This window comes from Myotis brandtii, unplaced genomic scaffold, assembly GCF_000412655.1.
Source record: "Myotis brandtii unplaced genomic scaffold, ASM41265v1 scaffold355, whole genome shotgun sequence".
Classification (NCBI taxonomy): domain Eukaryota; kingdom Metazoa; phylum Chordata; class Mammalia; order Chiroptera; family Vespertilionidae; genus Myotis; species Myotis brandtii.
In genome coordinates, this window is record NW_005363642.1 from 311,460 (window position 1) to 332,700 (window position 21,241).

Here is a 21,241-nt window from a genome sequence, read left to right on the forward strand (position 1 = left end):
ACCAATCTGAGATACTGGATTACTTTGGGAGACTTCAGTAGATTTAAATTTTAAAATTAACATCCCTACTGACTCTATAGAACAAAGGCCAATTATCTTGGTAGGAGTAGATGGAGATCACAAAAATAAAGCAAGGAAAAAAGGATGAGTTGCCACTGACGGCCCGTATGTCACCTGGCTCCTCCACTACCTCCCTGTTTTCACTTCATTCCACTCTCCCTGTCACTCGCCCTGATACGGCCTCACTGGTCTGGTTGTTCCTCCAACATACGTACCCAGCCAGATAGGAGATGATGAGGCCACCTAAAGATCAGCAATGTAGAAAGCCAACCCATCCCTAAAGCCAGAGGAACAAAAGAAAGAGGTAGTGTTACCAGGTAGGACTGCTGGGCAACAGCTGGACTATGGCAGAGGCACCTGGGAGGGGAAAGGAGGAGAGGAGCACCGAAACAGCAGGCCACGTGGGACCTCCACGGACCATGGAGGAAGCACAGACACTGCTGGAGATGCCACCTAAGGCAGAGGTGAGAGGAAGAAATAGTCTAGCTTCCCTCTTCCTCCCACCTTCTAAACCAGCCGTGGGCAAACTACGGCCAGCGGGCCGCCCTCCCACCTTCTAAACTCATTACCACCTCCCACCAGCCAAACCAAAATGGAAGACAATGGGAAGAGAGCCTGGGAAATAGAGCCTGCAAAGGAAGGACAGAGAATAAATAAATTTGAGAGCACCAGCAACTGACTGGTACATGCTTCTGAACTGGTGAACCACCTGGAATTCCTTCCCCTAATAACAGTATGGCTAATTCCCTCATTTCCTTAGGTCTCTATTCAAATGTCCCCAGAAAGAGGCTGTCTGGCCACTCTGCACAGAAAGGCAAAACCTCCTCCCGTGGCAGACTGCTAGCTGGTTATCCAAATCCACCCTCCCTTCTTCCTGAACCACCAGACTATATTCCCAGCCTGCTCTACCAGTTTCCTCTCCCCCCAGGTGCCTGTCACAGGCCTGGTTCACTCACGTCTGCCATCTGTCCGGTCCTGTGAGCATCTGAGGTCTGAGTCCCAAACTCTAATACCTCAGGATAGCCCACTTGGCATTCACCCACATTATACCAGAATCTTCAGCAGCTCCTTTATTAAAAAGTAGGGATCTCCTCTACCACCAAAGAAGCAGGACTTTTAAAGTAAGTGTCTTGTTTCCTTCTAGGGCGTAGTACCCCATCCTCTGCTGAAAAGCCATTTCACACTGTCAGGAGCAAAGCAAAGGACCCATGGAACCAACAAGCTGGATAATTATGGACTAAAAACTGACAATTATGAGGCCAAATCTGGGTCTCAATTTACAACACACCAGGATCAAACACCTCTGAAATAGCCAAAGGTCACCTTCAGCCAAGAGGCAACAGTCCAGCAATACCAGATCCTAATATGTTGGTTGGGACAGTTTCATGACTCTTAGTAAATAGCCACTGGCCTAAGCCCTCAGGCTCCCCAGCTGCCAAGGACCCTCCCAGGACCCTGTGGACAACACCCCCATAATCTAGCACCTCCCAGGTCAACACAGAAGCCAGTGAGGGACAGTGCTCTGGCTTCTGGCTCCCTCTCTAAGGCCAGCAGTTTCCTACCAGCTGTTAAACATGTTTATCACACCCCTAGACAGAACTCAGTATTTTCTTAGCACCTTCCACAGACATCCTTCCAAGGGCTCTTCACCAGAAGTAGTTGATTTGCAAGTTCACAAATACAACAGAGAAACACAAAGAGAGAACTGAAAACTTTATAGGGACAGGAGGGTGGGGAGTTGACTTCCCCTCCATCAAAAGGTTGAGCCCAGGGTTCTCCTGGCACATGCAGCTTCCTCCAAAATTAACTTTCTACAGAAATGAAATTGTTACCCACAGTGACCCAATGAAGCAAAACGTAAATTCTGCTTTGAGTGAAATGCAATCAACCATTTTCAAAAATCCCCACGGACGATCAAGGAAGTTAGTTTCTAATTTTACAGATGTGGTATGTTAGTATCACCTGCTTTTCAATGGACTTTGAAGATGTCCAGAAAGCAGACAGTGGGGCTCGACTGCCCAAGAGAATGAGTGGCATGGCCTGAGTCTGGGTCCTTGAGTCATTATTCTGAACATAGTTTTTTGGCTACCAGCAACCTTGCAATACACTGGATGAGCAAGGATGGTCCCAGTCCTTGACCATCGAGAGAGACAATCAAAAAAACAGGTTTGGCCAGATGGTCTCAGACACAACTCAGCCTAACAGCAGCCATAAACAGTAGGCACATGAATGTGTGTGGCTCTGTTCCAATAAAACTTTCTTTACAAAACTAGATGGGGGGACATAGTTTGCTGTCCTCTGCTCTGAGTGATCATAACTCACTCAAACCTTGATGCTTAATTTACTCATGAATTCAAATTAGGGGGATCCTGATCTTTCAGAGAGCCCTTTTTCAGGAAATAATGTGCCAATATCCTATATAATAAAAGCCTAATATGCAAATTGTCCCCTCAACCAGGAGTTTGACCGGGGGTGGGGCAGGCCCGCCAACCGCCCATGGCCCCTCCCCCAGCTGGCCCTGCCCCAGCCAGGGGAAGGGAGGCCCCAGCTGGCAGCCAGCAGCTGCTAGGGACCCTACTGTACACCACTTTCATGCACTGGGCCTCTAGTTATTAAATAAAAGTAGCAGCTTAGAAATCACAATCCTGTAGACCTGAGTAGAAATCCCAGCTCTGCCACACATTATTTCTAAAACATGAAAGCAATTATTTCATTCCTTTGAGCCTTATTTTCTTCATCTGTAAAATGGGGACACTATCATTCACCATGCAGAGTCATTTCAGGAATAAAATGGCATAATGAACATGAAGAGTCTAACAAATCCCCTGGGTCACAGGAGCTGCTCAATATGAGTATCTAGCAAACACCAAGAAAGCCCATCTGTGTTCAGCCCATTAATCAGAAAGAGCAGAAAACATCCAGGTGTCATTTCCAAGACTAATGTGCTAATCACCTCTGTCCTCCCACTGGGGACCAGGGGCATCTGACTTTGTTTTTTAAGTTGTCTTACTTTTCTCTATAGTTTAAATTAGGATGTTTTGGGATACAAATAAAAGGCTGAACTCAAAATGGCTTAAAACCTTAGGGAATTTATTATTTTGCATCACATCAAGTCCAGAAGTAGGGCAGCTCCAGAGTTGGTGAATTCAGTAACTCGGTAACATTAGGAAGGATCCAGGTACTCCCCACCTCCCTGGGCTGCCTTCCTTGCTGTACTGGCTTTGTCCTCAGATCCGTTCCCAGCAAGGTGGCAAGATCATTGCCACAGCTCCGAGCATCAGTCTCAGGCAACAACCCACGGCCATGTAATAAGCCTTCTTTTGTGTCTCTTTAAATAGCAAGAATCCATCTTAGAAGCCCCTCAGCAGACTTCTTCCTTCTCTTTGGTCAGAACTGTGTCTCATGTCTTTTCCTAAACCAACTACCGGCAGGATAATTCTGATGGCTGGGCTGCTCTGACCCAGATTCACTGCCCTGGGGCTAGCTTCCGATCCGAAGCTATTGGCCACCCAGCATCTTTACAAAATCAGAGTTCCATGAGCAAGACAGAAGAGACAGAACTGCTGGGCGGGGAACAACCAGTGTCTGCTGTAATTATTCACACTAACTGGAAGGGGACGTTTAAACAAACTGCAGGACCAGACTCAGAAAATGCAGATCCCCTCTCACCATCACCAAAACGAGCACTTGTATGGACAAATCCAGTCACTCGTCCCAAAGTACGAGGAAACAGCTCACACGCTGACAGGGCAGACTCTCACTATTGGGGCTTGAATCCTAAAGGTGACCTCATCCCAAGCTCCTCTAGGTCCTTTGCAACCAACGCGCGGGGCAATCTGTTCAAGGGATCTCCGTTTGAGATGCACGGAACGCTGACAGGGCAGACTCTCACTATTGGGCTTGAATCCTAAAGGTGACCTCATCCCAAGTTTCTCTGGGTCCTTTGCAACCAACTAGCTGGGCAATCTGTTCAAGGGATCTCCGTTTGAGATGCACGCTGCTTCCCTGGCCCACCAAACACTCGACAAGACAAAGCTGAGTTGATGGCATATCTGCTTATATTGTAACGTCTGCCTTACCAACATTTCGTAAGTGAGGGATGTTTAGGGAAAACTCTCCAAGTCAGAAAGAGAAAGAAATCTGAATGCTAAGCCAAAAACAAAAACCAATAAAACAAAACACCTAGCAGACAACAAACCAGGAAATGAAGCTATCTGCAGGCACTGATGGAAATCACCGCAAAACTGAAGGAAACTGCCTGCAAAGCCTTCCCTGGGCTACAGTTTCTCTCCGAAGGAAAACGCAGGGCCTGGTTTGTAGAACGGGAACCGGAGATGGTCACACACAAGGTGGCACATCTTCCAGCCTCGGAAGGTTAGCCTGGATTAGACCAGCTCTCTCATGCACAAAAACAGCAACTTAAAAAGCCAGACAACATTTTTTTTAATTAAAACAAAAGTGAAGGACTAGGAGGGAAGGGAAGTCCATAGACACGAGTCCTACATTTAGAGCCTTATTTTGCCCTGGAGGCTTTTCCCATGAAGAGGGAAGCTGAGCTTTCAGTATTCCCACAGGGGCTAAGAGGGGAAAATTAGGGCTCGGGCATGCTGAGGAGAAAGAGCACTGGTAATCACCTCAAGGATGCAGCTGTGCACTGGACTAAATTGTGTCCCCAAGAAATTCATGTCCACCTGGAACCCCAGAATGTGACTTGATTTGAAAAAAGACTCTGAGCAGATGTAATTAGTTAAAATGAGGTCCTACTGGAGTGGGGTGGGAACTAAATGCAATCAGACTGGTGTTCTTCTGAGGTGAGGGCAGGACACAGAGAGACAGACACAGAGGAAAGGCCATGTGAAGACAGAGGCAGACACTGGAGTGATACAGCTACAAACGAAGAACACCAGGGACTGCTGACACCAAGGACTGCTGACAACCACCAGAAGCTGGAAACACATGCGGTCTCATAGCATCCAGGAGGAATCAACCCTGCTGACACCTACACTTTGGACTCCTGGCCTCCAGAACTGCGAGAGCATAAATTTCTCCCTGTTGTTTTAAGCCACCAGGGTGTGGAAATTTTGTATGGAAGCTCTGGACTGAACTTTGCAGGCACTTTCTCAGGGGGTCCCTACCACAACCTGCAAGGCAGAGTCTGTTATTAACCTCCTTTGCACATGAGGAAACAAAGCTCAAGGGGTGGAGGGTGTCCCAGAGACCTCACGTGTGACAAGTCACTGAGCAGAGATTTCAACTCTGTCGCCTGACTGTAGAGTCTGATATAAGCTGCTAAGTTACATGAAGGGCCTAGCCAGCAGCCAGCAGGGGCGAAGGAACAGAACGATGCTCATTTCCACCAGGCTTCATTTGCTTCACTCCGCCGGAAAGGTCATTCCAGTGGCTTTAACAGCCTCAAGAAGCCACTGATCTGATCTTTCCCAGCTCTTAGTTGAAAGCCCACCGCTCCCCTCTCTCGTGAGGCTTTTAATCACACGTTCAACAGAAGAAAAGAGGTTCTCATCAGGCAAGGACTATTCTGCACCGGTGAATGGTTCTTCACACTATTGACGCTGACAGCAAAAGCCCCTGGCAGCCACTCAAGCGCTAACCCAGTTTGGTCCTTCCCTGCTTCTAAGGGTCTAGGAGGTGGCCCAGCACATCCTCCTCAGAGGAAAACAGAGCCAGAGACCTGTTCATCCGCCTCTTTGGGATGCAGGTGCAGAAATCATGCAAAGATACAGGGAAGTGGCAAGAACGTGAGTGCTGGAGATGCCTTGCAAACGTGTTGGGACCTCTCTGATTATCAGGGCCAAGTAACAAAAAGACAAGAATTCTGGTCTGGATGGAATGGAAAGAGCCATTCTTCATGGCTAAAAGGTCAGAGAGCCTTAAGGGGGATGAGATGCAGGAAGAGGTTAAATGGTAAAAGGGTGTTGAGGAAAGATGGCAACTAGTTAAACATTTATTAGGTGTTATGAACGGAAGCAGATCTTCACATGAGATTCTCACTGAATCCTCCTGACAAGCCCCCAGATAGACGAGACTACGCTCCTTTACAAGTGAAAACGACTAAAGCTCTGAATATTCCAGGGCCCTACCAGACTTAGCCTCACCGTCTGACAGCCAGGGCTGCCTCTGCCATGGCCGGCAGCTGCCATCGACTGGATGGAAGCAGAGCCAGAGCCTCGCCAGTGTCATTAAGGTGGCTCCCCCTCAGACAGGGACGATGGAAACGAGGGGACTGTGGGAAAAGCAATGTCCTTGAACAGCTTCTCAACCAGCCCAGAGCCCTCAGCCACCCCCACACAGGGGCCCGGGGAAGCATCCTGGACATGAGACAACAGGACTGACATCTGAGGCGGCAGTTAGCAGTGATGCTGACGTTTCTCTGAATCGGCCCCACACGTCCATGACTTCATTTTAAAAGAGGAACCCAAGAGCACAGGAGAAAAATCAACAGTGACAGGAATCCCTCTTGTAGCTTCCTCTGATCCCAACAGGAACCACAATAATTTCTGAAGATGAGCAACCGGTGAGATGAACAGGCATCAAAGGTTTGTTGAAGGGCAGGAAAGAAAAGGGAGATACAACAACACAAAAGAGAAAGAAAGAACCGCAAAAGGCTTAGTCGGCAGGGAATTTCCACCAACAACTAACTTCACCAAACACAGTGAGGTGGTTTTTTCTATGAAAAGAGGAAAACTAGCCAAAAATGACACATTGTACACTAACATTGTACACAACAAGAAAGATTTGCGAATTAAGGGTGACAACCACAAGCAGAGTCTAAAAGAGCGTGCTCTCTAAAGTGGGGTTGGGGGGAGAACATAGGATGGTTTGGGGGGGTGTTGTTGTTTTTTATGTATATTTGTTTTATTCATAATTTGTCATGTTTTAGGATACCAACAGTGATTCTAATGGTTGAATTTAACCTCATCTTCAATCCACTGACCCATCTCATTCAATGACAATATTCAATATTAAAAGGAACTTAAAACACACATGCACACAACTGCACAGTTTTCATAAAGGTCTATTTTATTCTTGGTGGGTAGCACATTTAACAGTAAATACTTTTAAATAATGCCCAGGTGACTGCACGGCTGCAACATTCCTAACTGGATAGATAACCATAACCAATTCAACTAGAAACCAACTAACAAGTAACTGTCTAACTATTTTAAATCTTGTTTGGATCGTCAGTATGGGATGGTTTTTATATGATGGGATCCCCTGTAAGGTTCAGGCCCAAAGCAAACCACTCTCCACAGTGTCCTCATCTGTGCGGTGGAGAAAATAAAGGTGCCTACTACTCACAGGGCTGTTGTCAGAACTGAACAAGTTCATTTATGCAGAAGACGGACAAAGTGCCAGGCTTGCACTAAATACTTGCACGTGTTAGCAGTTATTATTATTAGCATTACCTGTGCCATTCAGACATACAGGCGCATGGCACTTGGGAAATGCTTTGGCAACTTTAAAACGGATGGCAGCAGGATGTATACGCTCAGAGACCTGTGTGGTCTCTGTTGCTGTTGTTAAAGACAGATTTAATTATGAAATATCATGCTATCCCCATGCATCGTATTAAAACAGATTACCAATTTCCCAGCAACTGCCTCACCACACTGTGAAATAAGCACCTCCACTACAGGCCTCCGAGCCCTTAAAGACGGCAACACGTGACGCTGGGGATTCTGCACAAAGGATGACTTCACTTAAATTAAGGTGCCAGACAACACCATGACCGACAAGTCGGGCATCCTTAACGTGATTTCTGCACCACCACGCCCTGCCCCACCCCACCCCCATCGGTCCCACACAGTGACTGCCTTGCTCACTACTGAATGAAAATAAACAGAGAGAGAAAAGACAGCATCCTCTGGGCCACCACATCAGGCCGAGCAGTACCTGTTTCCGTTTTGCTGGAGAAGCCGGCTGCCTGTTTGATCGCAGCTGCTGTTAGTGCTAATCCACGACTCCTCTTCAAGCCATGCTGTAGGACGGCCTCAAACTGGGCGCACAGACAGGTCACCCTGTGAGAGAACCAATGATTCATCAGTCGACCTGTGAAGGGGAGAAACCACCAGAGTGGCCCCGCATCTCCCGGGAGCCAGTAAGTCACCAGGTGTGAAGGAACCCACGAGACACCTGGATTTACAGGCAGGTAATTGCCTTGGGCCGCCCCACACACCTCTCCCCATGTCTGTTTACCTCACATAACTCAGGGAAGCCCACACAGTCTAGCCATAATCATTAGACTGGTGGAAGCATAGTAACAATTTACAAGAAACAAGGGAACATGGAATTGGTGCCAGGCAGCAGGAGAGAGAAAAAAGCCAATTTAAAAGCAAATCCGTTTGGTGTGGGGAGGGGTGGGTGTTAATTGTATCCAATTCACACATTTCAACTCAAATTCATATCACAGGTAGTTTAAGGAACACGATTATCTTTTAAGAGATTGAATTCACCAGCCTGACAAATTGGAAACATTGTGTAATTTCATGGCCTGTTACATACAATAATGAAATAATATGAATTCTGATTCTTGTTCTTTATTTTGTTGTAAGAGATTATCTTTGAAGTCAGATTCAGAGTTTATGGAATTTTCAATTAAGTTACAATTACTCTGCTTGCTTTTCTACCAACAAAAAGTTGTAATTACTGTGGATTTAACTGAATTCATTTCTCAATAACCCAAGAAATGGAAGATTCAAGAACACGTTTGCAAAGAGATGAGGTCACAGCAACTACCCTCTATTCTTACCAATCCTCCCAGCACTCCTTGGCCCTCAGCCCAATTGGGTCTGTGGACTTCAGAGACCCTTTTATTCGCTTGTGCAACAAATATTAAGAAACCCTGAACTTCAATGTGCCAGGCACTATTCTAGGCTCTGATGATACACAAGTGAGACACACAAGGGCTCTGCCTCACCACGTTTGCACAGTTCTAACAGGGAAGACACACAAACAAGTAGGCTAACCAAACCATTTTAGTTGATGAGAACTTTGAAGAAAATAAAACAGGATGAGGTGGTAAGTGGAGAGAGGGCAGGAACCAGCTTAAATTATGTGGCCTGAATGGAGGAAACCTTGGAGTTAAAACATGGATATGACAAGAGGCAGCAGGCTGGGCAGAGGGGCCCAGTGCAAAGGCCCTGAGGCCACCACATCCTTTCCAACCTTGCCTAACTGCAGGCATTTCCTGCTCCACCTACCCCCACACCTGTAATAATAACACTCCAAGGGTTTATTGTTCTGTGGGTGGTAACATATTTTCATACCACTGATTCATTAGCTCCTCTCATCAACATTATGATATAGGTAAGGTAGGTAGGTATTATTATCTCCATTTTACACATAAAGAAACTGACGCTTAAAGACATTGAAGAGACAGCATACATAAAGTACGTAATTCGCAGCACCATCTGTACTCCAGGCCCTCCCCACTCCCATGCTGATCCGAGCTAGTTTCTGCTACACCCCATAGCACCAACACAAACATGCTCTATCCTATGACAAAAGTCCTCTCCCTCATAAACCCAACCTTTACTCAGGTCATCTGTCTACACCAGAAAACCCTGGCACAGAATCAGCAAATACCAACATTTTCTCTCAATTCTGTGCCTGTGACACACATCACTAATCCACCCCAGCATTCTGGGCTACTACTGCCAATGATCAAAGCTGGCTACTGCGGTAAATGTGACCAAAATGAGTTCTCCCCTAGGGAGATCTTAATTGACCTGGATCTGGGTTACAAATCCAGGTCAATTAAGACCAGTGAATCAAGGAGAACACACGTGAATCTACAGTCCTTTAGCTTGTGGTGAGCACACTATATAAGTGCTGGTTTATAACTATGTCACCTTAAGGTTTTTCATTTCTTCTCACCTTTTTTTTTTAATCCTCACTAGAGGATATTTTTTCCATTGATTTTCAGACAGAGTGAAAGGGAGGAAAGGGGGGGGGTGCGGGAGAAAGACATCAACTGGTTGCCTCCCACATGCGCCCCGACTGGTCAGATTGAAACGCAACCAAGGTACGTGCCCTTGACTAGGAAATTGAACCTGTAACCCTTCCATGGTCAATGCTCCAACCACTGAGTAAACTGGCCAGGGCTTCTTCTCGTCTTTATTCCGTTACATGGTAATTCCTGCACAATGAAAGGGGCACCCACTTGTGGAGCTCTCTGTTTCTCACCTTAGGCTCTCCTATTTCCAAGAATGCTCTCTGCTAAGTGCTCTCTGGCATGACTGTGGTGGGTTGGCTGCCTCCCTGGCATTTATCAGCCTAAGTTTTATTATACAGACATTAATGAATTGGGTCATGTGTTTTAATTAAGTGGGGCACTTAATCAACAGTGAATGTTTTAATATGTGCAAAAAGCACCAAGCAAGGAAATCACTTCAAGTTTTTAGGGCATACAGCTGTTTCCCAGAGGAATGGATAAATAAAACGTGGTCTATCAATAATGGAATACTATTAGCGATAAAAGGAATAAAGTACTGACACATGCCACAACATGGATGAACCTTGAACATATTATGCTAAGGGAAAGAAGTCAGAAGCACACATCGTATGATTCCACGAAATGTTGAGGAAAGGTAAACATATAGAAACTGGAAGTCCATTAGCAACTGCCCATGGCTAGGAGTGAAATCAAGGATAAACTGGCACCAGGGAACTTTGGCGATAATGAGAATATTGTTCTAAAACTGGATTGTGGCGATGGTTACACAATTCTATAAATTTACGATTTAAAAAAATCACTGCATCGTACTAGTACACTTACAAAGTGCAGATTTTTATGGTATGCAAATTAGACTTCAATAACGTTGTTTAAAAAAAAAAAAAACCTCCCCTCAAGTCCTCAGTAAAGGTTTGATGAAAGAGTGAAGGAGTTAACAAATGAAAAACGAAATAATGTCCTCCTGCTGAATGTAAAAGTATCCACCAGCACAGCTGGACACGGCATGAGCTTAACTAGTTCACTGATAAAATTCTGCAAGCACTGGTTTTCCTGAGCGTTGTCCTATATTTCAAGACTACTTAACCTGCCGCATTAGTATGTAATGAGATTCCGGAGAATCCTGTGCTTTTTTTTATGGCAATCTGTGCTTTTTTTTTTAGGACAGACAGGATCAGTAATAAATGCTGCATTTTTACAAACTGCATCACATTAGCCTTGCGACAGAAGGGTATATTTCAAATTAATCCTTTTCTTACATTACAGCTTTACTGGAACCTTTTGGAAAAAACTAAGTAGAAGCATGAAAATGGACTAGATTACCCGCAAGTGGAAGCTCCAATGTCACCAGGAATGGAGTCGCTTGGACCCATGAAAATCAGTCAATTAATCGCATTAGCCACATCTCAGATTTAAGACAGTACAATTATCAACTAGCCTTGCTAAAGCAAGGCCATTACATGATGATCATTTGAAATGGACCATGGCCTACATTTATGTTATATAAATTAAGTTTCAAAATGGTTCACACCCTTTAAACCATGAATTTTACTGACAGAAATCAATCCTCGGGTATAGTCTACAAGTCAGACAAATATTTAAGATACACAATGCAACAGCCCTAGCCAGTTTGGCTCAGTGGATAGAACATTGGTCTGCTGACTGAAGGGTCCCAGGTTCTATTCCAGTCAGGGGCACATGCCCAGGTTGCGGGCTCGATCCCCAGTGGGGAGTGTGCAGAAGGTAGCTGATCAATTATTCTCTCTCATCATTGATATTTCTGTCTCTCCCTCGCCTTTCCTCTCTGAAATAAATAAAAATATATTTTTTTTAAAAATAATAATTTAAAAAATAATAAAAGAGGGAAGTTTTAAAAAAAAATTCTGAAGAGCTCTGGCCAGTGTGGCTCAGCTAGTTGAGCATACTCCCGTGCATCAAAAGGTCACTGGTTTGATTCCCAGTCAAGGCACATGCCCAGGTTTCAGGTTTGGTCCGGGTGCATATGGAGGGCAACCGACCAATGTTTCTCTCTCATCTCTCTCTCTCTCCATCTCTCTCTCTCTCTCTTCCCCCCCCCCACTTTCCTCTCCCTTTAAAAATCAATAAAAACATTTCTTTAAAAAGTGCTGTACAGCCATCACCTCTAACTAGCTCCAAAATGTGTGTGTGTGTTTTTAATTCTGAAGGGACGTATGTGAAAAATTAAGAGCTACTTGGTAAAAGAATTACTGGTGATATCTTTCTTACCTCTATGCCTTTCTGAAATTTAGCACTTTTTCTAAAACAAATATTTAAAAAGAATCCACGACTCAAGAACCAGAAATACTGCTACCTTGAGCTATAGATAAAGAATGAAGAATTATGGTTTAAAAGTTATGGTGAGGAAAAATCATGCAACTATTTAAAATATTTATAGAGAATTTGAAATAGCAATTTTTTAAAGCTTGGATTATAATGATACATGAAAAAATCTATAAAAAGTTATAAAATGTTTCTAATTCATGAATAAAAAATATTACAATAAAAAAACTATAGCCGAAACCGGTTTGGCTCAGTGGATAGAGCGTCGGCTTGCGGACTGAAAGGTCCCAGGTTCGATTCCGGTCAAAAATAAAAAATATTACAATAAAAAACTATAGCATTAAAAGCTGACTTTTTCAAGTAGACAAAGTGGGAGAGGAGAATTACATTTACAATATTAAAAAATTAAAATAAATCATATTTTTAACATGAAAGATACAAGTCCTATATGAAGAAAACCATATGTTCTTAAAAAGCATAAAGATCAAAATAAATAGAAATACCACTTTCCTGAATGGAAAAATTAAAATATCAATTATTCCCAAATTAATGTATAAATTTAATACAATTCCAACAATAATCACAAGGAGGCCTTGACAGTGTGGCTTTAGTACAAGGATAAACAAATTGATGGAGCAGTACAGAGACTCCCAAATATCCAAATAAATATGAAAATATGTTATATATAATAATGGTAGCACCTCAATTCTAATGGGCAAGAGTGGGCTATTTAACCAGTGGCACTGACACCAGTAGCTATAGGGCTGAAAGAAAATAAGAGTAAATTATCTCAAAGCACAGACAGAACTAAATTCCAGGAAGATCTGCATCAAAGAAAAATAAAAGTGTAAAATTATAAAGTGTTAAAATAATAGAGAAAAATACAAAAGAATCTCAAGACAGGATACTTTAAAACCAACATTTTAAAGGTTCATAAAATTAATTGCATAAAATTTTTAAATTTCTACGTGGCAAAAGATATCACAAAAATGACCTAGCCAGAATGACTCAGTGGATAGAGTGTCAGCCCACAGACTGAAGGGTCTCAGGTTCAATTCCCAGACAAGGGCCCATATGTCGGTTGCAGGCTCAATCCCCAGCCCTGGTCAGGACGCATACGGAACACAACCAATCAATGTGTCTCTCTCACATCAATGTTTCTCTCTCTCCCTCTCTCCCTTTCCCTTCCACTCTCTCTAAAAATCAATTGAAAATATCCTCAGGTAAGGATTAACAAAAAAACAAACAAACAAAAAGATATTACAAATATAGTAAAACAATAAATGACAGAGAAAATATTTACAGCACATATAACTGAAAAAGGATTAATAGTTATAGTACATGAAGGGCTTTCTACAAATGGATTAAAAAAAAAGACAAGAAACTCAAAAAATAAAATAAAAAATTAAGGAAGATGAACAAACCACGAAAGAAGGAAATGTAGTTGGCCAATAAACATATGAAAAGATATTCAACCTTACTAATGGCCAAGAAAGTACCACAATGCTAAGAAACCAATTTAGGACAATTATTTTTAAAATTACAGATCTAGCCCTGGCCAGCATTGCTCAGTGGTTAGAGTGTCAGCCAGAGTGTTGTGGGTTCGATTCCTGGTCAAGGGCACATACCTGGGTTGCAGGTCCAATCCCCGCCCCTGGTTGGGGTGCATGTGGGAGGCAACCAATTGATGTGTCTCTGTCACAATGATGTTTTTCTATCCTCTCTCTCTCACTCTTTCTCTCTCTCCCTCCCCACTTCCTTCCACTCTCTCTAAAAATCAATGGAAAAAAATATTCTCGGGTGAGGATTAAAAGGGGGGAAAATTTTTTTAAAGATACTGAAATTCATTAGCAATCAAGGAAATGCAAATTAAAGTAACAGTGAGCCACAACTTTTTACCCATCAGACTAAAAAAACTTCAAAACAACACTCAAAACTATTGTTAGCAAGAAAGAAAAAGGGTAGTCTCCTGCACTGCTGGTAGAAATTTTTAGAAAAATACCTGACCACAACTACTAAAAATAAACACATATTCTCTTTGACAAAGCAACCCAACATCCTGGAAGTGTAAGCTAAAGAAATAAAACCCTCAAAATATAAGAAAAGATGCTCAAGGATGTCTACTGTTTCATTGTCTATAGTAGTAAAAATTGGACACAAAGTATTACTTCATAGGCAACTGTGTGTACATCTGCATTGTATAATATAATGCAGCCTTTTACTTTTTTTTTAAATATATTTTTACAGCGAGGAAGGGAGAGGGACAGAGAGCTAGATTGTACATCTGCATTGTATAATATAATGCAGCCTTTTATTTTTTTTTTTAAATATATTTTTACAGAGAGGAAGGGAGAGGGACAGAGAGCTAGAAACATCGATGAGAGAGAAACATCTATCAGCTGCCTCCTGCACACCCCCTACTGGGGATGTGCCCGCAACCAAGGTACATGCCCTTGACCGGAATTGAACCTGGGACCCTTGAGTCCGCAGGCCGACGCTCTATCCACTGAGCCAAACCGGTCAGGGGTATAATTCAGCCTTTTAAAAATAATTATTAGAACTGTAACTTGGAAAGATTTTGACAGGGTAATGCTAAGGGAGATAACACAGATGCAGAGCATTTATATACATAATTCAAGTTTTATAAAACACTGGCAATAAAACCTGTGTGTGTGTATATATATATATACATGTATATTTTCTTTTTAAAAGACTATAAGAACATGGGGGGGGGGCATAAAACAAATAATTCCTCATCATTAACTTCAGTTACCCAAAGGGAGGAAGAAGAACATATGGTAGGAATAAAAAGACCCAAAAAAAAGTAGACAAAAAAATAAACTTGATAATAGTGAAAACTCACAAGGCAGTAGTTTTCAAGATACTGTAAGTGTGAAGGTTAGAGGATGGCCAACAGGCATGTAAAAAGAAATCAAATGAATGTTCCACTGGTAAATCAAAGGGGAAAGAGCATCGAGAAAAGCAAGAGTCCTAGATGCAGGAGTGAATAAATGGGAAATGAGGACACATAAATGTGACACTAAGTCATTGGCCAATATCTCCAAGTTTGACTGGAGTCCATAGCCTAGGAGAAAGAAACTCCACACCAAAAGCTTGCTTAAAAAATATAAAAAAGTTCAAAACAACACACATTTGTTCTGATTTCTGGCCACATCCAGCACCACCCAGTCTTATCAATGCTTAGTCCTAAGGCTTCTCAATCCTGTGTCTTCCCCCAATACAACCACTTCCACTGCACAGCCACCTCTCGCTGCTCTCCTAGACCCATCTCACCCCTTTCAACCCCTTGGCATCCACAACAGAAAACTAGTCTCCTAAAATGTAGTCATGCCCTTATCTATCTTTGTTTCTTACTTACCCACACCACACTTTGCTATGCGTATATAGTACATGACCTGATTTTAGGGGGAACAGAGATGAACAATTTTTATGTTAATCATTTCAATGTGTAAAGATAAAACTGTAACAAGCCATCAATCTTTGAAGTCACTGATGGTATTAATGAAGACAAGACCAGAGTAGACAGGTCCTTGAAATTCCACCTCAAGCCAATCTCTGGCTCATATAGTATACAGATGTGGCAAAAATTGTGAAAATGGCATACAAATAGCCATAATTTAAGAAATAATACCCTGCCCTGGCTGGGTGACTCAGTTGGTCAGACAATGAGAGATTGGGAGTTTGATTCTGGTCAGGGCACATACCTAGGTAGTGGGTTCGATCCCTGGAAGGCAATCAATTAATGTTTCTCTCTCTTTCTCTCTCTCTCTCTCTCTCTCTCTCTCTCTCTCTCTCCCTCCCTCCCTCCCTCCCTAAAGAAAAAAAAATTCAATGAAAACATATCCTCAAGCGAGGATTTTTTTAAAAAGAAAGAACACCCTAATGAATGAAGTTCAAAACTTCACCATGACAGCAAGAGAAGAATCTAGTAATGACTTTCCAGCCCACTCCTCAACACACAGGGCAAATCATCTACGATCCCACCATTTTCTTGCACATCCCTGTACCTTCGCATTTGCTATTCCTGCTGCCTGGAATTCCCGTTCTGCCCATGTGACCACTAAGGACCCTGTTCACACCTCTCACGTCTGGACTATGTAATTATTACTACAGGCCACCATGACTGCCCACAATTTACATGTCTATTTCCCTGACTCAATTTTGAGTTTCTTGAAGACACAACCATCTCATCCAGTTTGCATCCCCAATGCCAGTAATGATCTGTAAGTACATATCTATTGAATGGAGGAGCTAATGAGCAATCATTCTAGCCTTCAGTTTCCAAAGCAGCCAAAACACTGGTATGTCTAGACACAGAGAGGAAACATATTAAGTTTATTAAGTTCTTACTGGGTGTGCCAAGTAAACATTATTACATCTAATCCTCACTACAACCCCAGGAAGTGGGCAACATGATCATCATCTGATTTTCCAGACGGTGCAACAGAGGTCTAGAGAAGCTAAGTCCCAAATTAAACAGCTGGTAACTGGTGGTTTGTGGCCATGTGGGCAACAGACAAGTATGTCTGACACCAAAGCTCATACTTCATGCTCATGGCCTCTCTCCCCTATCAGGATGGTGCTGACAGCGCTTACATATTGTTTCCAATGGGCCAAGCACTACTCTCAACAATTATCAATATAAACAATATAAATATTTATTAAAATTCAGGCCTGGAAATGTGCTCAGACTTGCTAAATGTCCTAGAGTTCCCTAATTGCTAAAAATACTCTTTTTCCTAAAGGAGAAAATCAATTCGTTTGATCAATATAGTAAAATAAAAGAAAATGCAGTGTAGAACCACCTACTACAGAGCCTCAAAGTGGAATTAAAGTACTCAGGATGGGGAATAAAGAATCTAATCAATGAATCTCAGAATTTTCCGCCAGGCTAAGAAGAATTAAAACATCTAGTCAACACCTCACACTAATAAGAGGCTGGTAAGAAACTTGTGGCAATTGAAGATAAAAATCACATGATGAAGATCCAGAGACATTTAACAGAGGAAAAGGAATGCCTGGAAAAGCCATCTGGTTTCATAAGTGTCCCGAGGAATACATGCCCTAAGAATAACATCAGGGAACGGCAAAGGGCAGCTGATTTCCTTCTAAAAAGTTCAAAAATGTTCTTAATTCCTCAACAGGTACAGAAAAATCACCAAAACAATCCCTCTTTCCTGGCAGGCTTGTAAAGGAGAAAAAATGCTCTTCTCTGATTTCTTCTTACAGTCAAATGAAAGGGTCACAAAAACCTGCAATTTCTAAATGTTCTGAGACTCATCCCCAAAGACATAATGGCAAAGAGACCCAGTGTGCAGAGAATATTTATTTGCCAAGTGTCAAGACATAAAACTCTGATGACTATAACAATAGCTGGAACTTACTAGCTGCCAGGCCCTGTTCTAACGTGAACTAACTCAGAGCAGCTCTACGAAGTAAATGTTAGTGCTACCATCCCTGCTTACGGATGAGGACACTGAGGCACAGGAAGCCCAGAAACTTGCCCACAGTTCAACAAGACCCAGGATGGCAATGCCAGGATTCAGAGCCTAAATTCCAAAGTCCACGCTCATTCTTCTGCCCTGCAGTTTGGGTTGCTATTTATAATTCCAAAGGAAAACTTCCAGATCATGTTCTGTAATTCCACGTGGGAGGAAGATGCTTCTGTGGAACTATAATGTACCTAGTCTTTGAGGAAACTTCCAGGGCCTGCTGACTTCCTGGGCCATTATATCAAGAGATACGCTACAGCCTCTCCACAGGCCAAGTCTGACTGACAGAATGTGAGTAATTTTAATGAAGCACAAGAATGGGCCTTAGTTCTGAGGGGAAAAAAGAGCAGAAAACAATGCCAACAGAAAAGGACGAAGAGAGCCCTCAATTCGGCAGCGCATATACTAAAACTGGAACGATACAGAGAAGATAAGCATGGCCCCTGTCCAAGGATGACACACAAACTCGTGAAACGAGAGGGGAGGGGGAGGAAGGGGAGGGGAGGACGAAGAGAAACATGCATCATGGAGCCCAGCGCCTGCCCCACTTCCTCTGAGGTTTCTAAGGACAAAATCTGATAGGAAAAAGCAAGCCCTGCCTGTCACTCCCCTTTGTGCAAATGTTGTTTCACACTCAGGTGAGGGCGGTTGCATCTTGCCCCGTAGTATTCTGCAAGATCTAACAAATCTTTCTCCCACATGGGCCTGCACACTCACACTCACTCACACTTGGCATTTTGGTTTTAGCAGCTAAATACTGTGCACCACGTAGGTCCAAAAACCAAACATCAGCTTCAGTCCTACCAGCACTCTTCCCAAACTCCAGTCACAAACACCTTGCCACTTTTGTCACATCTGAGATATGTATTAGTTACTTGTCTTGAATTTGACTCGCTTTTTTCACATAAGCCTGTTTTACAAGGAAAACTCTACTGCTACTGAAAATAGAAAGCCTGCATGATGGGCTCTAGAAAGCCCTAAAGGGAGGCTGAGCCTGGAACCCGCACACTCTGCTTGAAGAGAAGGGGCTGTTAGAGATTATTATTCTGAGCTGTATGATGCTGTTATTTTTATAGGTCAAAAACAATCAAATATTGGCAATTTCATCAAATTCAACTTAATATTATCAACACCAAACCAAGTCTTTCCCCAATATCAGTAAGACAAAGAGAATTTAAAGGAAAATACTAGTAACTGAGCCACTAGGCAATTGAAAGGAATTTAATGCAGTGACTTTTAACACTTAAAATAATGTTAAGTAATTGCTAGAAACTCAGCTAGAAGAACAAAGGGGGATGTAGTGTCAGTGAGGACCACACTGGGAACATGAAGTCCCGTTCTACTACCTACCAACCATGCGACCCACCTAACCGAGGCGTGTGCCCAGGAGACGGCAAATAAATGCTGCACCAGTGACCAGCCTCCAAACTTGTATGCCCATGAAAGTGGAAAATGTAGCCCCCTCTTGTTCTCCTGGGATTCTTTTGAGGATCAAATGAGACTGATGACATAGACATCAGCATTTTTAAACCAGACAAGGCTGTCACAGAAAGATTATCATCCCGATAGAGCAGCGACAGGGGACAACTGCTGGGCATGTTGGCCACCCTGTATTTATCCACCTTCCTAACAGCACCCAGATGTCATTTTGAAGGTTTATTTCTTCTTCCCTGGATACTATCTTGATGGGAAGGTGAACCCAAGTAGACATCTTTGCACTACACAAGCCATCGGGGTCCCAAGAAACTCCTTCAGCCGGATCCTTCTGCCAGTGGCCAGAAGGTGGCCAAGTGACGTGAGACTGAGCGGTCAGGCGCTTCCTCCCTGGAATGCCAACCTTGAGCAGAAGGAGAGAGTCGGAAAACAGCTGGCGTTCACTCCAGCAGCGAGGGCCTTAATTGGATCACCGTTCCTTCTAGGAGACCATTTCTGGACTCTTACTTCAAGTTTCTAGCCTTCCACAGCTGCCTGACTCCTTCCTGTTCCCAAACCTGGCCTGCCATCAATTCCCTAAGGTCACAATATCCTCAATCGGAACAGATTTCTGTTGCTTTTTACCATTGAGCCCTGGCAGACAGTCTTTCAAAAGTTCCTACTGCTGTCCATCCGACCAGCTGATCTGCAATCACAAGCCAACACCTCACATCCTGCCTAAAACTTTTCCTAAGGCAGTAAATGTGAAATGCATGTGAAGATGACACTTGGCCTTTCATGGAAAACCTCTTCCAGTTATTTCTATCTTCTTAGTGGACACACGGGCTTAGATTCCTGGAGGACATGATGTGGGAAGAGGCATGTACACAAGTTCCATTTTCCAGAGACTGAGAACTCTGCCCAGAGTTACAAGGAAAGAAATCCCCCATCTTCAATTGTTCCTTTGTCAGCAAAAAAGAACAGTAACAAAGCTCGCTGATTCACTTTTGCCCTTCCACCTTTTTGCAGTCTACTACCTGCATGGGTAGGGGTCACAAGCTGAGTAACACCTATCCCAGCCAGACTTCACTCCCTGAGGGGCAAGGATATATATATATAGCTAATATGCAAAGTGTCCCCTCGGGAGTTCGACCAGGAGACCAGGAGTTCAATCGCTGCTATGATGTGTGCTGACTACCAGGGGGCGGCGCAGAACCAAGGAAGGCCCCAGCCGACAGCTGGCAGCTGGGGAAGGAAGGCCCCAGCCGGCAGCTGGAAGATCCTGATCAGCCCTAATCGCAGGCCACACCTAGGGACCCTACCCATGACGAATTTCATGCCCCGGGCCTCTAGTATGGAATAAAACTAACACTCCTACATGTCTGGCATTTTACACACAGCATGTAACTTAATCCTTACAACTGGCTAGGTAGATACCGATGTTTGGGTTTTCCCCATATCACCAAGCAATTCTCCAACATTGCTGGGTGTCCTACAATTCAACTCAATTCTGACACTTCTACCTGGAGACAGTGTCAGATCCTACGGGTTAAGGCCTCAGTCCTACAAGACTGCACCAGCCCCTGACTTCAGGTGACAGACGCAACTCCAGGTTGTTACGTGTGCTTCTGACTGACCAACTATACACCTCAGAGGTTCCCATGAGCCCGTCTTTGGGTTTGATTAATTTGCTAGAGGGCCTCTCAGAACTCGGAGAAACATCTAACTTACTAGATCACCAGTTTATTAGGAAAGGATAGAACTCAGGAGCAGCCTGATGGAAGAAGCACACAGGGTGAAGTGAGTGGGAAGGGCGTGGAGCTACCACGCTCTCTCAGAGAGGGCCCTTCTCCCTGCACTCAAGTGTTCCCCGCCCAGAACTCTCTGAACCCTGTCCTTTGGGTTTTCATGGAGGCTTCGCCACACAGGCATAAATGATTGAATCACTGGCCATTGGCAACTGAACTCAATCTCCAGTCCCTCT

At 43.6% G+C, this 21,241-nt stretch overlaps 1 protein-coding gene across 1 annotated transcript in view; it reads right to left on the bottom strand.

Moving 5' to 3' along the window:
• Window positions 1–21,241, bottom strand: part of SNX29 (sorting nexin 29) — a 353,151-nt gene that overhangs the window by 285,848 nt on the left and 46,062 nt on the right. The window contains exon 7 of the mRNA XM_014544165.1: window positions 7,972–8,096. Within this exon, the coding sequence (XP_014399651.1) occupies window positions 7,972–8,096 (125 nt within the window). The remainder of the gene's footprint in view (window positions 1–7,971; window positions 8,097–21,241) is intronic.